We start from the raw sequence: 26,624 nt of genomic DNA on the forward strand, positions 1-26,624 counted from the left end.
TGAGCTTCAGCTGCTGAGAGAGAGAAGATATGAGATATTTCTGGACACCAGAACACTGCTGATGCTTAATAGATGGAAACTATATATATAGTAAAAATAATTACTCAGGAAAGCATACTATTGGAGTTCTTCAGATTCAAACCTATAAATAAGCTAAAAATTTTAAAATGGGTCAGTGAGGGTGAACGTGTGTAAGGAAACAGTAACTGAATATTCAGCAACCAAGAAAATAACCGCAAAGACTTGAGCAAGACGGTACTGGAGATTATTATGAACATAGTATGGCTTGTTTGCCACAGGCAGGGGGAAAGAACAGGTCCCAGGGAAAGGGACAGCACCAGCATGTGCTGCTCATGAGCTCCAGGAGGAGAAAGGACTTCGTGTTACTCGTTTACTGCTACTGCCCCAACTCCCACAAACGTGCCCCAAGTCCCACAAACGTGCCTGCACCAGAGCCGCTACTCCACGCGTCAGGCTGGAGGAGTCAGTCCAAACTTAAAAATGAGATGGTGTTATTATTCACCATCGCAAGAACATGGAAACAGCCCAAATGTCCAATCACAACTGAATGGATTGAGAAATGTACACGATGGAATACTACAAGCATGCAGGGGCAATGATTTGTGTAAAGCACTTCCTAACTTGGGAGGGACTGGAGGGCTTTATGCTGAGTGAACCAACAAAGTCCCATAAGGACAAATGCATATAAAACCATTATTGTAGAATGTGTATGAGTATCCCAGATGGGGAGGGTGGGAGCAGCGGGGTGAGGATGGGAAGGGGGGTTAATCATAGGGCCACACAATGTAATGAGTGGAGGAAGAAGTGGGCAAAGGAAATGGGCAAGATCCAGTGTGAAAAATAATGTATACGAATATGGCTAAGTAAACCAGTATAAAATAAAAATTTTATTTAAAAAATATAATACTAAAAAAATTATGAGTTGATGGTGATTCCTGGTCATCATAGAACAAGAATATTACTAAACACTGGATGAATTGTTCACATGTGAGCTCAGGACTTAACCGAGTGGAAACCTGTGTGCAGAAGCATAAGCAAATGGAGAGAGAATGTGGTAAAGGCGGTAGAATTTGATTTCTGGAGTAGGATTCCTTGGTTCAGAGAAGCCTGAGTGCCAGTGAAAGCTATTCAGAGAGTTCAGGGAGTAAGTTCACTCAGGCAGTTACTGGTAACCGGCAATTTTGTGCTAACGTATGCCAAAGCGTCTGTCCCCCAAAGAGAAAAAAAAAAGCCCAATCAAAAGCGACTGTGCCAACATGAGGTCGTTACCGGCATACATGCAAAATAATTTAATATGCTTCAAAACACCATGTTTGGAAACCTAGGAAACATGTCAAGAAAGCAGCCTGGCCATTAATTTTCTGCTCAGAGAGGCTATCTGAGGAAGAACAGACATGAGCTGACTAAGAAATATGTGGTCTGGATTAGGTCACAGTCAATAAACAGCCTTCAGACCTTTCACAGCGACTGGGTCTGGTTTAATGTTACAAGCTGATTAGGAAAAGACACAAACCCTGGAAGCCGGTGGATTTGGTAGAGATTTGGCTTGTTTCTTACAATTCCTACTGCCTTGCCTTCCTAGGACTTGTTTTGCTCCTATTAGGGAAAGGAAATTGTGGTACCAAAAACCCACAACAAAACATTGAGCAACTCAACAGTTTTTAGTCCTATAATTCACTGATATTTATTATACATCTCAGTCCCTTAAAAGATGTTATGGCTTTCGTATCCTTTCTAGATCATATAATCTAAGCAGGAGTAGAGGAGGCAAATTCAACTTATTCTAGAGTCAGGTTAGCCACCAATTTTCATCTGCATTTGAAGTATCACCTCTGAGAATCTGGCTTGAGTTCCTCCCTGGGAAAGATTTAGTGCTTCATCTGTATTGTCTTTGCTGAGAAGGCAGTGAGATGGCACGTGATGTTTCACAGAACAAGCAGCAGTATACTGGCATGAAGAACACACTCGTAAATAAAGGCACCTCCCTTTCCCTTCTTGCCTCTACTAACTTGAGCCATTCTCTTTATAGCCACCCCCCCAGCACTTTTCACAGAGTTAATTGTTTGGTTAATAATACCAAGCTGCCTCACTAGACTGTCTCTCCATGGACAGGAACTGTGTCTGTTATCTCCACCAGTGGACCTTCACCACTTGGCAGGCAACCCTCAGCACCTGACACGAAGCTGGCAATTCCTGTTAGATGAACAGATGAAGGAGCAGGCAGTCAGCATATCAAAAGTCAAGCATGAAGTCAGCAATCAACTGAGAATGTTTCATCAACCCCAAAAAAGTTGCATCACTACTGTGTTCTGAAGCTGAAAACAGGGACTTTTAGGAGCTCTCCCTTTTCCACGGACTCACAGGTGGCAGACAGAGCATAAAAAGAGAGGATACTCACTGGAGGGGGCTTCTTTCTCATTTCAAAAGTGCGAGTGGCCCCAAAGCTGAGCGAAGCAATGACGGGGCACCTCCCGAGTGAGGGTTCGTCATCGCTGTGCCAGTCCACGCTGTCCTTCTCATTTCGATAAAGATTGCAGAGTAAGGAGTTGAAGGTGTGGCCAGTGTTCTCTTCGATGCGGCTCTTCAGGGCGCTCAGCACTGGATGCCACTGTAATCAACAGGCCAACACAAGGGACAGAGTCACACCAAGTGACAGGCATGCGGGACAACAGAAACAAAGAGCAAATCTCAGCCAGTGGCATTTTCATCCTGTACCTCAGCATTTGGCATTGCCAGATGTACAGGGTGATCGCACAGAACAGACCACAGATTTCCCACTGCTGTTGGAACCACAAAACACTGGACAATGCCACAGCTTCTAAGTGAGGAACAGACAGATGTACCCCCAAACTCAGCAAATGTTAGTTTCTTAATAGTTAGCTGTGATGTGGATCTGAAATCAAGACACTAGTCCTATTCTGTTATGCTGAAATACATGGGCCTAGCTTGCACTTTAAATAGCTCTTTTAACTTTGCATCGTTTTGTGACACTGAACACTGATCATCTGGAAAACACTGGCTCACTGAGTTGTGCAGTTCACATATTTCAAGACACAATCACATACCCCAAACCCCACAATTCTTAACATGACTACTTAATCTCATCAGAAAAGTCTAAGGCAAAAACCTAGCATTATAATGTTTGCTTGAAACTAATCTAATATTATTTTTTTATTATTTTTGTGTGTGTACTGTCAAATCAGATCTGACTGGTACAGGAGGAGATAGTCCCTCCTTCTCCAGCAGAGCATCTGGTGGATTTGAACCTTGCACCTTTGAGATTGCAGTGCAGCTTCCTGCCACTAGGCCACCAGAGCTCCTGAAACTAATACTCTACTGTTTGCTCAAAAACTCAAATTTTATCATTAGTAGCACAATCTATCCACTGCTTTCCTTGAAATGAAGCCCCTTTATAAGAAAATATCTGTCAAATCCTCTAAATAACTAAATAACCACTGTCTGTTCTTCCAGATCAAAATGGCACATGAAAAAAAGGGAAGAGTTGATCAGACAACTCAAACAATCACATATTTATTATCAAGAAAATATATTTCAAGGAGAAAGTCTAAGAATATCAGTATGCTGAGTTTCCTGTTTATTCTATGGCTTTAAACTTAACTTCATGTAGCTGAAGATCAGATACTAGAAATATACACTTTAAAAACAACACCCAAGAATGTAAAGGAGGAAAAGGCATGTTTTTCTGCAATGTGACTGAGAAGCTAATTAATGATTCCCTGATTGGCTTCGTTACTGAGTGCTATGATAACACCAGGTTTGCATTGTGTTTCTAAGTGGGGATGTATTTTTTTTTCCCTTGGGTATTTTGGGTGGTGAAGAAGTAGAGAGAAAAGGAGAAAGGAGAGGATAATGAACTAAGGAACTAAAATTAGACTCTCCCAACTCAATACTCTATGCAGATCCCTCAGAACCGAATGCTTAAATTAAAATTCAGTGTCATCTCACTGCTCAGTGAAGACATTCTATCCTTAAAAGACACTTGAAAAGAGTAAGAGAAAATATGAATCACAGAAGGAAGAGGACTTATTCAGTGATTTCAAATAGTGTTTGCTAGAGTCCAAGGTTATCACAAAGGTGCCACTGGGCCTACAGAAGAATAAAAGGCCTCACAGCCAACCTGTGCTCTCATCTGTTTGTGTCCCAGACTTGGTCAGAGCAAGACTAACAGAAGTAAAAACCTCTCTGATTAAGCTTGAGGTAATACTTCAATTTTAAAAATAAACAAGTGACCTCAACAGACACAAACATACACACGTTAGTGAATTCATTCTCCTTTGAAAAATGTTGAAGAAGTAGCTCTACTGATTTTGCTCAAAGTGGCATAAAAATAAATTCAGTCTATTAGCACTAAATATAAAGTGATGAACCAAGCAAATCCAAATTAAAGGAGTCTAATTTGACACCCTTACTGGGCAACAAGAGGAGTGTGTTTGAATAAATTATGGTCTGCCTAACTTTGGGGCTACTATGCAAACATTTAATTATGATGTTGTAAAATAATAGTTAATGATACTAAAAAAAGGTTAAAGTATGTAATTAAGTGAAACATAGTATACATAATTATTTTATGTTTATGGAAAAATTGTCTACATATATTTGCCTAAAATAAAGGTTTGGGATAAAAGGAACTGGAGGTGGGATTCTCACATACACTCTCAATATTCATTTGGAGCCAGTAGTCCTTCTTAACTAAAAGCCTGGAGACTGTCTGCTCAGCAGGAGGGAAAGGCCTGGTCACCTGTCCCCATGAATATTATAGCTTAGGAATCCCAATGGGGCATTTTTCACTCGGCCATGTAGTGTCACAGTGACTCAGGACCAACTTGACAACACAGAACAACTTTCTGTTTAACCACAGCGTCTAAATTTTAAAAAGAAACACATCTTACTTACATCATAAAAAAAAAAGAAAGACTGTCATTATTTTGAAGAGACATCAAAATGTGCCCAAGAAGAGGCTCTTTTCCTCAGTAGACCCTGCATGCCTTGATGTTGAGAACGACGGGCACAGTGGCTCTCAAAGAGGGGTGACTGTGCCCCTGAAGCGGGTGGTCACCAATGTCTAGAGACATGGTGTTAGAATGGAGTAAGGGAACTGCTGACATCTGAGAGGCAGGGGACAGGAAGACCGTCCAACATCCTACAGAGCGGAGGACAGCACTATGTAACAAAGAATTATCCCACCTAAAAGGCCAACTGTACAAAGGCTGACATATCTTATTCTCAAAAATTAACTAGAATGAGTAAGAAAAAAACCAATTAATTTCTCCAAAGCCTATTTTATAATCTTCAATTCTCTACTATGTTGCCAAGAAGTAAACAAACAAACAAAACCCAAAAAACCAACAAAACTGGTCTGGCCTAATTAAATTCTGTTAACTTCCAAATGAACAGGGAAAAAAGTGTCTCAATACTTCCCCCCTGTTGTTGCTGTTATGTGCTATTGAGTCACCTGTGACTCATAGCAACCCTATATACCATACCTCTGAACCCTGCCCTATCCTGAGCCAGTCTCACTGACTCCGACATACCTAACCCCACTACCCCAGTTATACCATGTCAATCTTTATCACATCCAGGGTCTTCCTTTCTTGCACTGTCCCTCCACTCTTCCAAGCATGATGTCCTTCTCCAAGGACTGGTTTCTCCTGGCCAAATGCCCAAAGCATGTGAGATGGAGCTTCAAAATTCTTGCCTCGAAGGAGAAATTTGGTTTCACCCTCTCTAAGACAGACCTTTTTGTTCTTTTGGCAGTCCATGGTATGTTCAATACTCTTTTCTAGGACCACAACTCAAAGGCATTGTTCTTCTTCTGTTACCTGTCACCCATACTCATTGTTCAGAGAGACTAGAATAGTACACTGACAGAGAACAACCAGAAATACAAGCTGGGTTTAGAAGAGGTTGTGGCACTAGAGAAATTATTTCCAATGTCAGACGGATCTCAGCCAAAAGCAAAGGGTACCAGAGGAATGTCTCTGTTTCATTGACTATGAAAAGACTAATCTTGAGAAGAACAGGAATCCCAGAACACTTGATTGTGCTCATGCCAAACTTGTACTTGGACCAGCAGGCAGTTGTCAGAACAGAGCAGAGAAACAATGCATGGTTCAAAATCAGTCAGGGAGTGTGCGAGGGATGCCTCTTGTCTCCACACCTTTTCAATCTGTATGCAAAACAGATCATTCAGGAGGCTGGACTTTATGAGGAGGAATGTGGAATCAGGATTGGAGGAAGACTCATCAAAAACTGCATTGTACAGATGACACAGCCTTGCTTCCAAAACTGAAGAGAAGCATTTGCTGCAGAAGGTTGAGAACTGGAGTTTTCAATATGGATTGAAACTCAACATAAGAAGACAAAGATTCTTACCACTGGGCCAACTGGCAGCACCATGATGGATGGAGAGGAGATTGAGGTTGTTAATTTCAGCTCCACAATCAACACTCTTGGCATCAGCAGTCAGGAAATCAAATGATGAATTGTACTGGGGAAGTCTGCTGTCAGGGACTTCTCCAAAGTGCTAAAGAGCAATGAAGTCAGTCTGGAGACTAAGATGCACCTGATCCAGACCATGGTCTTTGCAATTGTTTGCTATGCATCAGGGAGCTGGACAATACTCCACTGAGTACATGGTATATGCAGCCCTAGACATGTATGTGCAAAAGGCCACTATTTCCCTAACCAATGTTTTATCCATAGACATCTTAGCAAAATGGGAGACTGTGATACTGGACGCTCTAAAAGATACCACATATCTGTTTATCTCAATGTTACTGTTGCTGATGGATGCCAGTGAGTTAGCTCCAAATCACAGAAACCCTATGTTCAACAGAACGAAACACCATCCCACCACTCATGATTGTGGCTATGCTTGACCCCCGCTGCACCCACCATGCCAATCCATCTTGTCAAGGAGCTTCGTCCTTTTCCTTAATCTTCCACTTTACCAAGGGAGTTCTGGGGCCTTGTGAAAAGGAGCTGCACTGTCATCCGAAAGGCATGCAGTGTGAATCCACCAGCTGCTTCGAGGGTGAAAGATGGACAATCTCCTCCCATGTGATTTACTGTCTCTGAAAACCCACTGCAGGGTTAACGGCACATCACAACCACTACTTTCCCAAGCACGATGCCGTTCTCAAAGGACATCCTGATGTGTCTAAAGGAGCAAAGTTTCACTACTCTTGCTTCGAAGGAGCAGCCTCGCTCTAATTTCTCTAACACCTACCAGTTTGCTCTTCTGGCAGTCCACGGCACATTTACTATTCTTCAGCACAGTACCTCAACTGCCCCAGTTCTTCAATCTCATCGTCCAGCTTTTGCATACTTTTGAGGTCGGCTGAACACTCTGGTTTGGGTCAGGTACAGCTTCGTCCTCAAAGTAACACCTCTGCTTTTCAACACTTCAAAGCTTTGTGCAGCAGGTCTGCCTGACGCAACATGGTATCTGATTGCCTGACTGTTGCTTCCACAAGCACCAACTGCAGATCCCTGACAACTTCATGATTTTCTCCATTTATCACGATGTCGCTTATTGGTCCCTTTGTGAGGATTTCTGCTTCATGCTGATGTGCAATCCACACTGTAGGCTTTGATTTTCATTGGTAGGCACTTCACGTCCTCATACCTTTCAGCAAGAAAGGTTGTGCCATCTATATATTGGAGGCTGTCGATGAGTCTTCATTCAGTCCTGATGCCACATCCTTTAGGTTTGTTGATTATCTGCTAAGCATAATGACTAAATAAATATGGTTCAAGGACATCGCTCCAATGTACACAATTCAGGATTTTAAACTACAAATATTCACCATGTTCTAACTTTTCTATCTATATAAAAATTCTGCATAAACACAGTTATGTGTTCTGGAATTCCTATTAATTGCAATCTTATACATTATTTGTTAAGAGCCATGCAGTTTAATCAGTTTGCAACACCAATAAAATAGAAGTAAATATCGTTCCAGTAATTTCTACTTTCAGCCAAGATCCATCTGAGGTCAATAATACGATAACCTCATTCCTATACTGTATTATGAATCTTGCTTGACTTTCTATCAGTTCTCTATAAATTTACTTCAACAATTACTTCAGAAACAATTTTTATTATATTATCTTGAGCAAAATTTTCCTCGTGTGTCACATTAATGACATTGTTTGAGAATTTCTGCACTCTGCTGGCTCACCATTTTTTAAGTAGACACAAATGTGGATCTCTTCCAGTCAGTTGGCCAAGTCTTCTTGGCATAGACAAGTGAACGTTTCTAGCTTTCTTATCCATTTGTTGAAGAATCTCTACCAGTATTCTGTCAATTCCTAGCATTCTGTTTTTCACCAATTTTTTCGATGCAGCTTGCTTGGACTTCTTTCAATAGCACTGATCCTTGATCATTTGCTTCTTCCTGAAATGCCTGAACACTGGCCAATTCTTTTGGTATAGTAACTCTGCATATTCTTTCCATTTTCTTTTAATGTTTCTTGTGTTATTCAATTTTTTTACCACGAAACTCTTCAATATTGTAAGTCAAGGCTTGAGTTTCTTTTCTTCAGCTGTTTCCATTTAAGAAATGCTGCACATGCTCTTCTCCTGTGGTTTTTTATTCCTAGTCTTCGCATGTTTCGTTATAATGCTTTACTGTCTTCTTTTTTTTTTTTTTTTACTAAGAAATAAATTTTATTGGTTTGCATACAATCATTGTACTTCACTCATGTACATTATGGTTTTACTGTCTTCTTAAGGCACTCTTCTTTTATTTCACACTTTCTTCAATTCACTTTAGTTACTCTACATTCAAGAACAAGTTTCAGCATCTCTTCTGACAATCATTTTGGACTTTTCTTTCTTTCTTGTCTTTTTAACAACGTTTTTTCCCCCTCTGTGCATGATGTCCTCCCAAAAATTTGTCTTTAGTATTCAATGTGTCAAACTCATTCTTGAAATTTAATCTCGGGTGGGATATACTCCTGGCTGTACTTTGGCTCTCACGGGCTTGTTTTTTTCAGCTTCAACTTGAACTTTATTTCATAAACAATTGATAGTTTTCCACTGTTGGCCACTGTCCATGCTGATCGATGACACTGAGTTTCTTCATCTTTTCTACAGAGTTTAGTGAGTCCTGTGTATTCTATAGAGCAAACTCCATGTGAATAGACACCACTTATGCTGTTGGAAATTCTGTCATGTGATCGCCAACATTGTTTCTATTGGTAAGGCTGTATTTTCCAAGTATGATCCTACTCCTTTGTTTCCATTTCCATCACTTGCTGGGTTGTTGTTAGGTGCTGTCAAGTCAACTATGACTCACACACAGTATGAACATTGGCTCTGAGCCTTGCCCTATCCTGTGCCATCCCCACCAATCCTGATGTACAATCACTGGTAACCATCAATGCATCCTGATTGTACTTCAAACTGAGAAATCAGTAAAAATTCTCAATCCTGTCATCCCCAGCACTAGTGGTTGTGTGAATTTGAATAGTCATATTCACTGGACTTTCTTAGAGTTGTATAGACAGTCTCCCATCACTGACGGTGCTGTTACTTCCAGATAGATCTTGAAATGCTCCTTTTCAGGATAAATGTGAAGTCATTCTGCTTCAAGTTGTCATTCCTGATATGTCCAATTCAAAATTGCCCAAATCAGGCTGTTTCAGCTCACTGATGCCTGTGATCTCCAAGCATTCCACTCCATTTTCAACAGCTCCCAATTTTCCTAGCTCCACAATTCATCCATGCTCCATTCTGATTGTTAACGGGTGCTTCCAGCTGTTTCTTCTCATTTTGAGGCCTCCCAACCTGATGCCATAAGCAAAACTCTATTTTTTTCCCAACTTTTTTTTTCAGTAAAGGTTAGCATTCTTCGCCAAAGGCGAGATTCCAGGCACTAAACAGGGAACTATTTCTCGGGCCTTGACACTGTCCTCTGGACAAGCTTAATTTACATACTAGACTATCTTGGTCTATAGTGTCATGGAAAATTTGAAAAATAAAAGCAGCGGTAGAGACAGTCAAAGCAGTGATAAGTTAGAAGTCCAGAGAGCTGAAGCCAGAAAATGAATACAAAGTAACAAAGAAAATAAAGAAGAGTTTCTTTTCAAAAATGACACAGGAGCCTGAGAACTGGAAGGGGCACTCTGACTTCCTGGCAGCCACTGGAACTCAGCTCCACAGCAAATGTCCAATGAGGTGCACACAGGAGAGCTACAGTCAGAGACGCTGGGCTGGGGAGAGGGGAGATTTCCTACTCCTCAAGTTCTGCCCTCTCCTTTCACTTTGCTCTACTTACAGCTTTTGCTTCATGTTTATCTATAGCACAAAAGCACATACCAGGTAACGAGTACGAAGACTCGGTGTAATATCTCAAGAGGATTTTTTGAACTAGGAACCATCATACGTAGGTAACTTACTGTGACTTTCATAGTACTCTGAGTTTATAGCATATAGTGCATAAAATCATACCAACGAGAATATTCCAACATACGTGAGGATTTGGTTCCATAGTGACTCTGGAATAAGTATAAGGAAGCTCTCCGTACCATGCTGTGAGTCTTGGCTGCTGGTAAGTTACATCTAAGAAAGAAAATACAGGACCTTTGAAGTAATTTCATGCTATTTAAGGTATAGTTAGCTACTGAGTCCCAACTTGGTGCTTTGCAATGTGCAAGAAGCTATCGGACATATAAAGGAAGAGTAAGGATGGGCTCTGCTCCAGGGTTCCAACTTAAACAGAACAATATCTGGGATTTGAAGAGTCAAATGGGTCAGAACTGAATGGAAGAAAAGAGAGAAGAAAGTATTTTGGCAGAATGAACATGGGCTAGGACTCAGAGGAGAGTGTGTGTGCCTTATTTACGTCAGTGATGACATAAACACAGTGAAGTCGTCACGCTGGGCACAGTAGGGTTCAGATTAGGGAGGACTGGGTGTCTAACAGCCTAAAGAAATTTGTGGCACCAATGTTCATTTAGAGAAACAACGCCGATTATTTACGTCTGTGTCCAATGTTGTATAAGACCTTCTGACTTCAGATGAAGCAGAAAGTGCTTTGATTTTGGCATGTAATTGATTTTAGTCATAAAGCCTGGATATCCACGTTTATTTACAAAAGGTGTTACCCATCGGTCTGTACAGCTAACCCAAAGGCCATGTCTCTGGCGGTTTGAATCCACCAGCAGCTCCGTAAGGAAGGCAGGCAATCTCCTCTGATTTATGGCCTTGGAAACCCCAGGAAGGATCAGTTATGGTCAGTTCTGACTCGACAGCAATGAGTGACAGCATGCGAGGTCCCAATCACAGCAACATTAAAAGCAATCATAATAAAAGGCGCCGTCCTTCACCGAAGACTTACTATATAATAGGCACTCTTTTAAGAAGGTCCCACATATAATCTAATTACCACAACCATCTGATTAATATTTGTAATTACTTACATTATACAGAGAAGACAACCAAAGATCAGAGAGTCAATCTGGATAGAATTTGCTTAAAATTAACAATTAACAAAATTAACAACAACAACAACAAAATTAACAATTTGTTTAACTGAGCCAATAATTGAAGTCAAGTATACCACCAGAGTCTAACTGTGGAAACTGCTGTGAGAAAATTGCCCTGAAAAAGCAGTCCCCTATTCTGATGTCTGAGTCTCAAAAATGAAGCTTCTTTCTTTACAGAATATTTGAATTCATTCATTGTAGCCAAGAGAAAATTGTTAGAACACAGGCGCCCCCCTGTGACCACCTCTGGTATAACAGGTACTTGGGCTTGTGGCGGCCCACAGAGGTGTCCCAGGGGTTAGATGTTCAGTGCTAATCAAAACGTTGTTGGTTGTAACTCACTTTCTGCTCCACTAGAGAAAGATGTGGAAAACCTCTCTCTGTAAAGATCTGAGAATGAAGAAAAGACAAAAATGGATGTCAGAAGGGGCTTTGAATATTGCACTAGAACGCCGAGATGCTAGAAAAGTAGTATCATGAAAATGTGCAAAGAGCTGGAGTCAGAAAATCAAAAGGAAGAACTTGCTCAGCATTTCTTAAGCTAAAAGGGACTGAGGAACAAATTCAACCCTCGTGTTGCAATATTGAAAGATGCTATGGATAAAATCTTGAAATATCCAGGAAGCATCCAAAGAAGATGGGAGAAATACAAAGTCACTGTACCAAAAAGAATTGGCTGACAGAGTATCATTTCAGAAGTAGTATACGATCAAGAGACTATGGTGATGAAGGAGGAAGTTCAATCGGCTCTGAAAGAACTGGTAAAAAATAAGGCTCCAGGAACTGATGAAATACCAATTGATCTATTACAGCTCTGGATGTGCTCACCAGACTGTGCCAAGCAATCTGGAGGATAGCTACATGGCTAACTGACTGACTGAAAGAGATAAAAATTTATTCTCATTCAAAAAAAGGTGATCCGATGGTGTAGAAATTATCGAACAATATCCCATGCAAGCAAAATCTTGCTGAAGATTATTTAAAAACACCTGCAACAGTACATCAGCAGAGAACTACCAGAAATACAAGTTGGGTTAAGAAGAGACCACAGCACTAGGGATATTAGTGTCAATGTCAGATGGATCTTGGCTGAAAGCAGAGAGTACCAAAAGAATGTCTATTTGTATTTTGTTGACTATATAAAGGCATTTGACTGTGTGAATCACAACAGATTGTGGCTAAACTTGAGAAGAATGAGAATCCCAGAACACTTGATTGTGCTCATGCAAAACCTATACCTAGACCAAGAAGATGTTGTCTGAACAGAGCAAGAGGACACTGTCAGGTTTAGAATCAAGAAAGTAGTGTGTCAGGATGTACCCTTTCTCTGTACCTTTTCAATCTATATGTTGAACAGATCATTTGAGAGACTGGCCTTTATAAAGAAAAATGTAGCATCAGGACTAGAGGAAGACTCACCAATAACCTGCGTCACACACTTGACACAACCTTGCTCACTGAAACGGAAGAGAACTTGAGCTGCCTCATGCAGAAGATCAAAGACTGCAGCCTTCAATATGGATTGCATTTCAACATCAGGAAAACAAAAACCCTCACCACTGGGCCAACAGGCAGCATCATGATAGATGGAGAAAAGATTGAGGTGGTTAGCAATTTCATCCACAATCAACACCTTGGCATCAGCAGTCAGGAAATCAAAAGGTGAGCTGCACTGGGAAAATCCACTATCAAGGCCCTCTCTCCAGTGTGCTAAAGAGCAACGATGTCAGTTTAAAAACTAAGGTGTGCCAGGTCCAAGCCATGGTCTTCTCAACTCTTGCTATATAGCTAAGAGCTGACAATGGCTTAAGGACAACAGAAGAAGAATTGATGACTTTGAGTTATGGTGCTGGAGAAGAGTACCGACTGCCAAGAGAACAAACAGGCCTGTCTGGGAGAGGGTAAAACCAGGTTGTTCCTTCGTGGCAAGGATTTTGAAACTCAGTCTCATATCCTTTGGGCATGTTGTCAGAAGAGGTTAGTCCTTGAAGGTCAACATGCTTGGAAGCGTAGAGGAACAGAGCTTGAGAGGAAAATGCTGGGCAAGGTGGACTGAAACAGTGGTAACGGCAACATAAAGATGTGTTGTAGACGGTGAGACTAGCTCAGGATAGAACAGGGCTCAGAGCTGCTGTTCACAGGGTCACTATGAGTTGGAGTTGACTCAATGGTACACCACCACCACCACCACAACAACAAAGAACTGAACCTTAAAAACCTGTGAAGCAGCTCTACTCCACTCTATAGAGTCAGCTACAAGGTGGATTTGTGGTCACATTTGCGATTTCAAGACAATACAAATACTAGAGCGAAAGGAGAACAGACTGCTATGAAGTAAGTCAGTAAAGGGCAGCAAAAGAATGTATGCCAAATAGGATCAGGAGGGAAAAAAAACAACCCTTGGAAGTTTCTATGACGAAAGAGGAAAGTTGGCACCATTTAAACTAACAAAGGCAGGGCACAAACACAAAGGGAGCTGAATGTCAACCACAGTGCAGCCAAACCAAATAAACTTCCTCTCGCCCCCGAGCTGTCACATCCTTCTTCCTCCTTCTCCCACATTCTCTGATCTTGCACCTGCTATTTCTTCCCTGTCCCCTCTGGCTAAGTTCTACTCACCGTTCAGGTAATCAGTTACGGTTTTTTTTTAAAGACTGGTTGTGGTGGAAAGAAGCAATGACGTCAGAAGCCCTTTCAGTGAGGGAGGCCAGGCAGTGACAGCCATCAGCATAAAGAGATGTACTTACCATCTCGGATGCCAGTCCTCTGCTTCCAGGGAACATCTCGACAAAGCTGCTCCGAGATCCAGTCTGCTTCTTTTAAGTCCACAAAGCCAGGATATAAACATACCCTGGATGCAGAAAGAACTGTAATTAATCAGAGAACACAGAAAAAAGTGGGCTAGATTCTAACTGATAGGGAAAAGGCAACCTGGATTTTTTTAATAGGTAGATGCAATCATTTAACACATTTCCCAGGACGAGCAGAGCCTATTATCTACCACCCAGGTCATGATGTTCCCAACAGAAAGGGATGCAAGAACGTTTGGGATTTTTTAAAAATTTTTTTTTTAAAGAAAGCTAATCAGATCACTGATCAATGGCACTTAACAACATAGGGAGAGACCAGTTGGCCTAGTGGACTGAAAGTGATACTACCAAGCCAAAGTTGGGTGACTCTGCTCTGCGGCCTTAAGGCCTGTCTTTAATTGCTTTTGGTGAAACAGTATTGTAGGTTGTATAGCCCTGGTGTGTCCACTTGCCGTACAGAGGTAACTTGTGGTCGCTGTGAAGCTGAACACTGTGACACTGATGTGTCAAATGCGTTAACAGTTACTCATGGTGGACTGTGTTTGGTGGTGCTCCCCAGTTAAAACAAGCTTGGAAGCAGGAGTGGTATCCACTTCCGTAAATAGCTTGCCTCCAGAAACCCTATGAACCTGGAGAAATGATAAAAGTCACGCAGGTGTTGAAGATTTTCGTTCATAGAGTCGCTATGAGTGGCCAAGAACTCCACAGCACTTAACAACAACAATCAGATCACAGCCTAGTAGTGAAAAAGTGCACTGCAATCCCCAAGTCACATGGTTCAAATCCACCTGCTGAGCTGTGGAAGACGCATGGGCAGTCTCCTCCCACGAGATTAAACTGCCTCTGAAAACCCACTGGAGAGTCAGCTACGGGTCGGTGCCAACTTGATGGTACATAACAACAACTCCCACTGTTTAACCATGGGAACCTGGAGCAAGCTGCTTAAATTCTCTGAGTAACATAAAGATGGGACCTACCACACTTGAGTCACCGCAACAAGAAAATAACTAATTAAAATAACTAAAATAATGAATTAAATCCCTCACATTATGTTATTTTAAACACTTTCTGCCACTTAAAATCCCAACACCACTAAACCAGCTAAAAAGATTTTTGTTTCTCTTTTAAGAAGTGTTGTGGAAGCCCTGGGCACATTCTCTTGCACAGCCTTGATGGTGCAAATATTCACTCTTCGAAGGTGTGTGTGGTTCTCTGAGAGCCATCAGAGGCTCAAACCTGGTTAATCATGAGATGTGACCAAAACACACAACTGATTTTCCTGTGTGCCTGTTAAAACTCACTTCTAAATGAGCTTCTAAGAAGGATTATGATCCACAGATGTGTCACTGGGCCAATGGGAGTCTTTAAAATCTAACAGAACTGGAAGTAAGCCAAGTTACTTAGATGTATGTTTAAAAGTCTCATTATTTTATAATGTCAATTACTACACTGAAACATTAAGACAATGCTTTTAAAATGCTTTTAAAATTTAAACTAACACACCTTAATTCATATATTTGTCCATGTTCTTAGAATCCACGTAAAGTTTCACAGTATAGAAGGTGAGGTTAAACTCATCTCTAATGTTGTTATTGTATACTGTAGAGTTGGAAATAGCCCACAGATGACCCTCCAGTGGGGTTTTGGAGGCAGTAAATAGCATGAAAGTTGACTGTCCCTCTCTCTCCTGTGGGGCAGTGGGTGGATTTGAACCAGGTACTTTTGGTCTGGCAGTGCAGTTCCTTCTCATTACGCCGCTAGAGCGCCCTCTGTCGAGTTGACCACAGAACTCATAGTGACCTTATGAACAGATTTGGATTGTCCGACCCTGCACCACCCTCACAATGTGATACGCTCAAGCCATTGTTACAGTCACTGTGTGACGTTATTAGTGGACAAAAAGAGTTAACTCTGGGGAGAAGCATTCTCAGTCTCTTTAGTCAATCATTTGAAAAACCAGAGAAGGATTGTGAAAATGGGCTGAAGTTAAAAGAGCTGTAGAAAAAGGAGGTACCTCTAAACTCTTTCTCCCCAAGAATTTAGGAGCAGAAGCTAACCTCTTTCTAGTCAAGGAAAGAAATATTTGAAAAGATTGTGCCTTAGATTTTTTTTTTTTAAATAATCACATTCTAGTAAAGATTCACTTACCTAGATACACCTGTGGGTGACAGGCTGATTTCATAAACACCCTCTCTGCTAAAGGGGAAAAAAACAACACCAGACTTATTGATATAAGGCAAAACAGTGCCCTCCACCCAGCAGAAGGGCTGCCCTTTGAGTTTAAAAAATTCTGGCTCAACAGAATCACTGAACTGTAAGGCAATAGAATGAACAGTTTCTATCACTGAGCTAAGCACTGAGAACAGTATTCCATTAATGGCTCGGGAACAGAACTGTGATAGGATTAGGTCACGGAGATGAAGAATGACATAAAATAAACTCTGATTCTCTTTATATGTCACCTGTAATCAAGGCTGATAGAGTCCGGACATCTATCACGTCAAAAGTACCAAACAAAGGCTCTCCTGTTGGAGACTTAGGAATAGGGGAAGGATTAACAAATAGCAAATAAACTCAGTGCTCTAAGCTTCCACTGCTTTCAAAGACAAATGTTTACTGAGTTTCTCCTCTAAGTGAAATTCTTCCCTTTGCTTCTCATCCACCTGTTAGCACAGCTTGCAAGGTCCTTACGATCTAGCTCCACCTCCTGACGGCTTGCACCTGTTAATGACCTGCATGGACAGACTGGAATATTCTGCAAGCACCACCATGTGTCTAACCCCATGCTTTTTGACCAGACAGAATGCCTCCCTGGTAGCCAGTGCTCCAACCCACTCCCAGTTTTGGTCCAATGGAAAAGTCACTCTCATCTTTCAAAATCTCAGCTCAGCATGACCGTCTCTAAATCTTTCCTGACCTTTAATGCGCCTAAATAATATTGAGCATTTGTCGTACGTGTTGCTGCTAGACTTTATGTGTCTATTTCACAATTTCCAGGATTATAATTTATCTATTTACACGTCTACTTCGCTTACTGGACTGTGGGTTCCACAGGGATTAAGACAGGGTTTTATTTTAAAAAAAAGATAGGGTTTTATTCTGTTTCCTCGTGTTTAGTACATAATAGATGCACAATAAAAACTTAGTAAATTTAATCAAATGTGAGAACCAGAATATTGTAGATGTGCCGTGTGGTAAGGTCCACACTACAAATGAAATAGATTACATATATGTCTCTATCAAGAGGCCTGTGTCAAATCCTTCTGAGAAAGAGAAGGATGTTACAGAAAATCAGAAAAAGGGCTAGTTTTCACACTGCCATGTCCTGTGAGTCCAGAGTTCATGACCTCTGAGCTAGGTTCTTAGACAGAGGTGTGAGCTGCTTTGAATCAAAACAGAGGGGTAGTTATTGTCATATTCATACTTACTTCATTTCTAAATGAGTTGCCTAGAATGTTTGTGAGCATAATGAAGACACTGTTTCAATGTGATATATCACATTTAGAAACTAGTTCACTTCAAACAGGAAAAGACAATCCTAGCTATCAAGAAAAATGAATTAGGATGGTTAACTCTAGAGAATCAGAAATAATGAACAGTTGGGTCAAGCAGCAGGGGGTTCTGTCATTTTCTCTGACTTGCAAATGTGTCAACACTAACGTTCCCAGTCTTCTAAGCGTTTTGTAATTTTATTTATTCTTTTTATCACCAAGAAAGAAACATCACAGTGGCATTTGCAATATTGGGCAAATAATGGTGACTGGGCATTTAATCATTATGTAGTTCCACCAGACAAGAAAAAGCAATTCCAGGGGAGCAATAAGATACTTAAGGACTAGATACAGCACTAACACAAGGGCCCATCTTTGAAAGGATGCTGTGTTAATTTTAAATTTCTCAAAGACATACAAGTCAATTTGCAAATAGCTAAATGTCCTAACAGACTACTCGTAGACACAAATGCACATATAACACTAACCTGATAAAAGAATAATTTCCACTGATGTTATTTCTACACCATATGGAAACTGAAAAGTTGGAAAAGAGGAGTCCCAGAATCTCTCTTTTTTTTAATAAGAACATTTTAGACACAGACCAATAAAAGAGGAATGTTGACTAACATTTCAAAAGCTCTGAATTAATGATGAAGTTATAATAAGTGTATTTAGGTCGTGCAGCTTTCTAGCAGCTTGCAAAAGCACTGCAGGCTGCAGTGGGATTGGGTCAGTTTTTATATAGCTTTTTTATGCCATGGTCTTGTAACTCCTACCAAATGGTTGGGTGAAACTATGCAAAGTGTGGTGCTTCTGGTCTCCCACGGAAACTGGTCAGCTTGCTGTTAGTGTGAACAAAGTACATGACACCTCTGAGGGGGAGGGACCATGCAAATATAGTATGGAACCCTACTGAACTAGTTCTGACACCCTATTGGTCTTAAAATGAGCCATTAAGAAAAGACAGGAGCAGGGAGTGTCTCTCAGACTCAGAGTCCACATGCTGAAAATGCCACAGAAACAGGAGACAGAGAGGGAACTGGCACAAAATGGTAAAAAGCATAAGTAGAGAAAGGTGGCTGCAGAATCAGGCGCCAGGCACGAGGTTGTGCAGTGGGCTTCCCGGACACAGAGCAAGATGGTCACAACGTGTGAGCCGAGTGCCCTGATCAGGAGGCTTGCTGGCAGAGTGGGGTGCCCCTGGGCACTTGTTGGCAGAGCCAGACATAGCTGAACTGTGAAGTGAGCGAGTTGAGTATCTTCAGTCTGAGGTTTACTGGCTCAGCAGAGTGCCCTTGGCCTGTGACAAACTCCTCAGCAGGGCAGAGGCAGGCCCGGGTGCCAAAAGACTGAGAGGCCGGGGATTAGAGAGAGGGTGACTAGAGGCACACCTGGGGCGAGGCTGTCCTGGCTGAAGGCCTGTCCTCAGCTGGAACCCACTACTTCCCTAGTAAGCCTCATAATATGAATGTTGTCTGTGAAGACTGTGTGGCCACTGCAGTGAATTGCTTGCAGCAAGCAGTCAAGGAGAAAGAGCTGGGGGAAGAAGAATGGGGTCAGGATTCACGAAATGTTTGGAGATGTCTAACTTCCACTTCACAGCACTCAGTCCTGGCCTGGTGCTGATTCTCCCCCGCACCTTGTGAAGTCAGAGAGGGAGTTCTGATGCCAGTGCCCCAGAAAGTTCACAGCAGTAAAACGGTACTTAGGGAGACCCAGTGGGAAGGCATTGCACTGACAACCCAAATGCAGGCAGTTCAAATCCATCCTCTGGAGAAAGACGGGCAATCCCTTCCCGTGCAATTTACTGCCTCTGAAAACTCACTGGAGGGTGACCTATAAGGTTTTGACTCAATGGCACAAAACAACGTTACTTAAATAATCATACATCAGAATGCCTCCCTGTCTTTACAAAGATGTTCTAGCTTACTGTATATTGGTTGAGAAATGTGAAAGAGGGTCAGAAAACCCACCAGACTTAAAGCTTAATGCCCAGAGATCTCCTCACATTTTCCACACCCTCAGCAAATTAAGAAAGGCTTCTCAAAAGACCAAGATTAAAGACATTTGAGACAGGAATAGCCCAGTCTAAAATGACACTATCTCTTCCAGATGGAAAAACTAGGGCCAGAGAAAGAGCCAGGATTTCCATTTCACTGTGGTCAACAGGTCGGGGAAGGCAGTACATTACTTACTCGATCACTCGTGGCTCTGGGGCTCTGCGCACTACCTGTAAGGAAACAGGCAGATTGAGAATGTGACCGAAGTATAAAGGAGACACTCGTAGGATGAGATGCCACACCTTGTCATTTCTGGTCAAACAAAATCATGTTTAAAAGGATCTGTTTTTATTGCAGGCTCTTCCTACTTCCAGAGACCCCTCTTCTCAAAACCTTTTTTTTATATTTGCTAAAGAATAGAGTAAGTATAAGGCACATAGTTCAAATGCACCAGCTGCTCAGTGGGAAAAGGATGGGCAATCTCCTCCCAGGTGATTTACTGCCTCTGAAAAGTCAGCTGCAGGTCAGTTCTGATTTGATGGCAACAATAAAAACAGGCAGGAAAAGCTGATACTATTATATAGTTCTGCCATTTTCCTAGTAGCCAGCAGCTTTGGAAAACTCTTTCATTTAAAAATGTTAGGGGGGATCTAAAAAAAAAAATAAATAAAAGAGTGTGTGAAGAAAAAACATGCACTATGAAAGAATTTATTTCAATAATTATTTATATAACCAACAGTGCACCAAGAAACCAGATTTGTATTCCCTTGTTCTGTTCAAATGACTGCTTCTTGTTCTACAGACAGGTTCCTCATGAGCACAAACTAGTGTTCTGGAATTCCTATTTTTTGCACTGTCATCCATAATTTGTTATGATCCACACAATCAAGTGTCTGCAGGCTGTTTGTTGTTGTTAGGTGCTGTCGATCCACAGATGACTCATAGTGACCCTATGAATGAAAGGCCTGAGTATTGTTCATAGTTTCCAAAGACAAGCCATTTCACAAGTGGATGCCCCTCCTGCTTCCAAGCTTGTTTTAATCGGGAAGCTCCACCAAACACTGCCCACCATGGGTAACCATGATCACATTTGGCACATCAGTGTCACAGTGTTCAGCATCACAGCAACCATGACTTACCTCTGTACAGCAATGCACTGACCAGTGCTATACCACCTAGAAGAACGCTTGACAGGAACATTTGAACCAGGCCTGAGGGCCGCAGATTAAAATCACCCACCTTGGGCTTGGGAGCATAACTTTCTTTCCACCAGGCCAAGGTAGCTCTCTCTTATGTTGCCATTGTTACTGTTAGGTGCCGTAGAGTCGTAGACGACTCATAGTGACCCTATGAACGCAAGGCCTGCATAGTCAATAATAATAATAATATAAGTAAACATCTTTCTGGTATTCTCTGCTTTCAGCTTAGCTCCATCTGATATCAGCAATGGTGATCCTCATTCCATGGTCTCTTCTGCACCTGGCTTGAATTTTTAGCAGTTTCATGCTGATGTGCAGTTACAAATGGTTTTGAATTATTTTTAGCAAAAATTTACTTTTGTGGACATCAATGATACTGTCCAATAACTTCCACATCTTGTTGGATCACCTTTCTTTGGGAAGAGCACAAATAAAGATCTCTCCAGGCTATCGGCCAAGCAGCTATCTTCCAACTTTTTTTTGCATAGATGAGCGCTTTTAGCTTCACATGTATTTCTTGACACATCTCAACTGATACTCTGTCAATTTCTAAAAATTTATTTCTCACCAAAGCCTTCAGTGCAGCTTCAAGTTTTTCCTTCAGTACTATTGGTTCTTGACCACATGCCACCTCCTGAAATGACTGAACATCCACTGCCCTTTTTGGTGCAGTGACTGTATTCTTGTCATCTTCTTTTGATGCTTCTTGTATCATTCAATATTTTGTTCATAGAATCTTTCCGTATTGCAACTCAAGGCTTGAATTTTTTTTTTTCAGTTCTTTCAGCTTCAGAAATGGTGACCATGCTTTTTGTCTTTTGGTTTTCTAACTCCAGTTTGTTTTTTTTTTTACATTTCATTACAATACTTTACTTTGTCTTCTTGAGCTGCCCTTTGCCATTTTCTGCTCATCTCCGAGTGATCTGGTCTATCATTACTGTGATACGCCTCAAACCAGTTCTTAAAATAGTTTTTAAATTCAGGTGGGACAGACTTATGTTCACATTGGTTCTAGTGAACTTGCTTTCATCCTCTTCAGATTAATTTCCAACTTGAATAAGAGTAACTGATGGTCTGTTCCACAGTCAGAACCTAGACTGGTTTTGACTGTGCATCTCCAACAAATCTTTCCACAGAAATAGTCACACTGCTTCCTATGTAGTCCAGCAGGTGAGAGCCGTGTGTATAATCACCTTTTGTGTTGGCTTTTTTGAAAAAAGGTATTTGCAATGAATAAATAATTTATTATAAAAATTCATTCAATAATTTTCCAGTCTCATTTCTGTCACCAAGGCCATAATTTCTGACTACCAGTCTGTCTTTGCTTCCAACTTTTGCATTCCAGCCACCTATTATATTAAAGCATCTTGATTACATGTTTGATTAATTTCAGACTACAAAACTTGGTAAAAATCCTTCATTTCCTCCTCCTTGGCTCTAGTTGTTAGTACATATATTTGATTAATAGTCATATAAACAGATCTTTCTTTATGTGACCGGACAGCATCCTATCACAGCACTGTACTACAGAACAGAACTTGAAATGGTCTTTCTGACTATGAATGCGCCAATCATCCTCAATTTTTCATTCTTAGCAAAATAGATCATATATTCTCTAACTGAAAGTAGCCAATATCAGTTTAGCTCAGCTCACTAATGCTGTGAATGTTGATCTTTAAGGATTCCATCACATTTCCAACAATTTCCAATTCTCCTAGATTCATACTTCATACATTGCACATTCTGTTTATTAATAGATGTTTGCATTTGATTCTCCGCACTCTGAATGACTTCCAATATTGGCACTAACTCCATTACTACAACTAGCGCTTATATCTAAATCTGTTATTTCACAAGTGAATGGCAAATCCTTCTTCCTAGTCTGTCCTGCAAGCCAAATCACTCGAGTACAGCAAATTGACAGGCAAGTGCTGTAGTCATAAGAGCAAATTACAAGCAAGCAAATATGCTTTATATGCTGTTAATAAGCAGCAACATGCAAATCACTCCTCCAGTAATGCAAACTGACAAGTAAGTGATGTACCACTAAGAGCAAATCATGGAAACCTGCAAGCATACAGCTATCACGGCACAAGGAGGCCTTCCACAATTCTAGTTCTGTCCAAGGCAGGTGATGTGTGGTAGGAGGTAGAAGCAGCAAGAGGCTTTGCACTTCCAGCTCAGCTCTAGCCAAGGTCTAGGCTGTGGGTGGGTGGGTGGGTGATCTTTAGCTGCTGGTCATAACAATGTGGCATCAGGATTGGAGGCTTATCAACACAACCTGCCTTATGCAGATGACATAACTTTGGTGAAAGCGAGAAGAAACTTGGGCACTTACTGCAGAGGAACAAAGACTACAGCCTTCAATATAGATTATATATCAACATTAAGAAGACAAAAATCTTCATCCTTAGGGGAGCTCTGGTGACCTAGTGGCAAGGAGCTGCAACTACAATCCCAGAGGCACACGGTTTGAATCCACCAGATGCTCTGCCGGGGAAGAAGGGACAATCTCCTCCTGTACCAGTCAGATCTGATTTGACGGTACACTCATACAAAAATAATAAAAATTAAAAAAAAAATCTTCATCCTTGGGCCAATATGCAGTATCACAATAGATGGAGAAAAGATTGATGTTGTCTTACCAAGAGCAATTACATAAGGAAGAAAAGAGAGGTTCAAAAGGAAGATGTAAAATTATTTCTATTTGCAGAGCACATGATCTCATATCCTGAAAATCCCAAAGAAAGCTACAGTGGCTATTGTTATATACTGTAGAGTAGAAACCAACTCACAGGCAGGTTATCAAAGGCAGTAATTTGTACAGGAGGAGATGTTTACCTTTCTCCTCGTGAAAGAGCAGCTGGTGGATTTCTACATATGCCTTTGCATAACTCCTTACTACTAATCCACCAGAACTATAAGAGAAAACAAAAGTCAGTAAAGGTGCAAGGTATATATTGATTGATTGATTGATTAATTGCGATTGTTCCTCCTTCTTCAGCAGAGCATCTAGTGGATTTGAACCAAGCACCTCTGGGATTGCAGTACAGCAAGGTATATATTAATACTAAAAAAATCAGTTGTTTCTATATATCTCTAGTGTATAACTTGAAAAGAAAATCATTTTAGTAAGAATAGTATCTAACAGAATAAAATACCTAGGAATAAATTTAATCATGGAGGTGAAATATTTGTACATGAACTATTAAAAAAGTTAGCTAAAGGAAACAAAAGGCAGCCTAAACAAACAGAAAAATATTCCATGTTTTCGCACTAGAAGACTTACTGCTATCCAAAATGACCTACAATTTCAACATAACCCCTAAGAAAAATCCAATCACATGCTTTTTCAAAAATGGGGGGGGGGGAATCCTCACATTTATGTGTAATTACATGAGGATTTGAAGAACTGAAAAAATCGTGGAAAAATTAAAAGAAAATAAAGTAGAAGAACACCATTGGATTTAAAAATGTAATAGAAAGGTACAATAAAATCAGTATCATAATGCTATATAGTCTATATATAGAACAATGGGACAGAGTTAAACATCCATAAATAATCCCATGTATCTACAGGCCAGTGATTTTTATTTTTATTGGTTTTTTGGTTTTTTAAACAATAGTACTAAGTCCATTTGGGAGGCTCTAGTAGCCTGGTAGGTAAGGAGTTGTGCTCCCAATCCAAAGGCATGCAGTTCAAATCCACAACAGCAAGGAGTCACATCAATGGGGAAAGACTCTTCAACAAATATGTTGTTGTGGTTTTGTTACATGCAGTTGAGTCGCCTGCAACTCATAGCAGCCCTATGCACAACAGACCTAAACCCTGCCTTATCCCATGCCAACCTTATTGTCTCTGACACGCCTATCCCAATTATCCCAGTCACTGAATCAATCCACCTCATCGAGGGTCTTCCTCTCCTGCGCTGTCCCTCCACCCTTCCAAGCATGATGTCCCTCTCCAAGGACTGATCTCCTCACAATATGTCCAAAGTATGTCAGATGAAGCTACAGAATCTTTGCCTCCAAGAAGCAGCTTGGCTTCACCTTCTGCAGGACGAACTTGTTTGTTCTCCTAGCAGTCCATGGTATACTCTATACTCTTCTCCAGGACCACAGCTCAAAGGCATCAATTCGTCTTATATCGTCCCTAGTCACTGTCCAGCTTTCTGATGCATAGCAAGTAATTGGAAAGATCATGGCCTGTATCAGGCACACCTTAATCTCCAGACTGTCACTGTTGCTCTTCAGTACTTGGGAGAGGTCTCTGACAGCAGATTTTCCCAGTGCAATCTGTCTTTTAATTTCCTAGCTGCTGGTACCAAGAGTGTTGATTGTAGAGCCAAACAAACTGAAGCTGCTGACTATCTCAATCTCTTTATCATCATGAGTCTGTAATCGGCCCAGTGGTGAGAATCTTTGTTTCCTTGACATTGAGCTTCAATCCATATTGAAGGCTCCAGTCCTTGACCTTCTTCAGCAAGCACTTCAGGTCCTTCTTAGTTTCAGTAAGCAGGGTGGTGTCATCTGCATAATACAGACTGTTGATGAGTCTACATCCAATCCTGATGCCACATTTCTCCTCATAATGCCTATCCTCCCAGATAATCTGTCCTGCATATAGACTGAAAAGATACGGAAATAGGACACATATAATGAGGAGAAACAACAAGTAAAAGAATGAAGATGGACCCATACTTCACACCATATGCAAAAATTAACTCAAAATGAATCAGTAAACTAAGTATAAGAATTTAAAAAAAAAAGTTTAGGGAGCTCTGGTGGCCTAGCGGCAAGATGCTGCACTGCAATCCCAGAGGTAAACGGTTCAAATCCACCAGAAGCTCTGCTGGAAAAGGTGGGGGCAATCTCCTCCTGTGCCAGTCAGATCAGATTTGATGGCACATGTAAAAATAATACAATTTAAAAAAAAAAGTTTAAAAAGAAAAAAGTTGGAAAAAAGGAACTAAAGTAATGAAACTCTTAAGATATAGGAGTAAAGCTTTAAGAATTTGCTTTTAACAAATTCTTAGATAACAAACCAAAAGCATAAGCAACAAAAGAAAACAGACACTTCATAAAAATTAAAAATTTTTGTGTATCAAAGGATTTTGTCCTGAAAATAAAAAGATAATCAACAAGATGAGAGAAAATATTTGGTGAGTAGTTACTTGATAAAGTTTTAAAATCCAACATACGTAAATGTATCGTACTTCAACTACAAAACGACAAAACTCAGGTTGCTCTGCATCGTCAGACACTGTCAGTGTTACATATTGTCTAGCCTGAATCACCTCATAGTTGACCCTTCAGAAGGTTTTCAGAGGCTGTGAATTGTACAGGAAGAGAAGACAGTCCACCTTTCTCCTGTGGAGCAGCTGATGGATTCAAATTGTGCGCCTTGGGGATGGCAGCACAGCTTCTCACCATTAGGCTGCCAGAGCTCCCTAGCAGAATTCAAGGAACTGCAAACCAAAACCACAAAGAGGTGTCACTTCATCTCCACTAGGGTGGTTATTATTAGAAAATAACATGTGTTCAAGGTATAGAGAATTTGGAAACCACTGGACCAATTGGTAGCAT

General features: G+C 40.9%; 1 protein-coding gene across 1 annotated transcript in view; it reads right to left on the reverse strand.

Annotated features, from left to right (window-relative positions):
* The window catches only part of ALKBH3 (alkB, alkylation repair homolog 3 (E. coli)), a 55,148-nt gene that overhangs the window by 24,399 nt on the left and 4,125 nt on the right, over positions 1-26,624 (reverse strand). The window contains exons 3-7 of the mRNA XM_006896752.1: positions 20,035-20,069; positions 16,494-16,541; positions 14,283-14,386; positions 10,521-10,609; positions 2,420-2,629 (exon numbers count right to left, since the gene is read on the reverse strand). Coding sequence (XP_006896814.1) covers positions 2,420-2,629; positions 10,521-10,609; positions 14,283-14,386; positions 16,494-16,541; positions 20,035-20,069 — 486 coding nt within the window. The remainder of the gene's footprint in view (positions 1-2,419; positions 2,630-10,520; positions 10,610-14,282; positions 14,387-16,493; positions 16,542-20,034; positions 20,070-26,624) is intronic.

This window comes from Elephantulus edwardii, unplaced genomic scaffold (genome assembly GCF_000299155.1).
Source record: "Elephantulus edwardii isolate Elephantulus edwardi_28Jun2011 unplaced genomic scaffold, EleEdw1.0 scaffold00189, whole genome shotgun sequence".
NCBI lineage: Eukaryota > Metazoa > Chordata > Mammalia > Macroscelidea > Macroscelididae > Elephantulus > Elephantulus edwardii.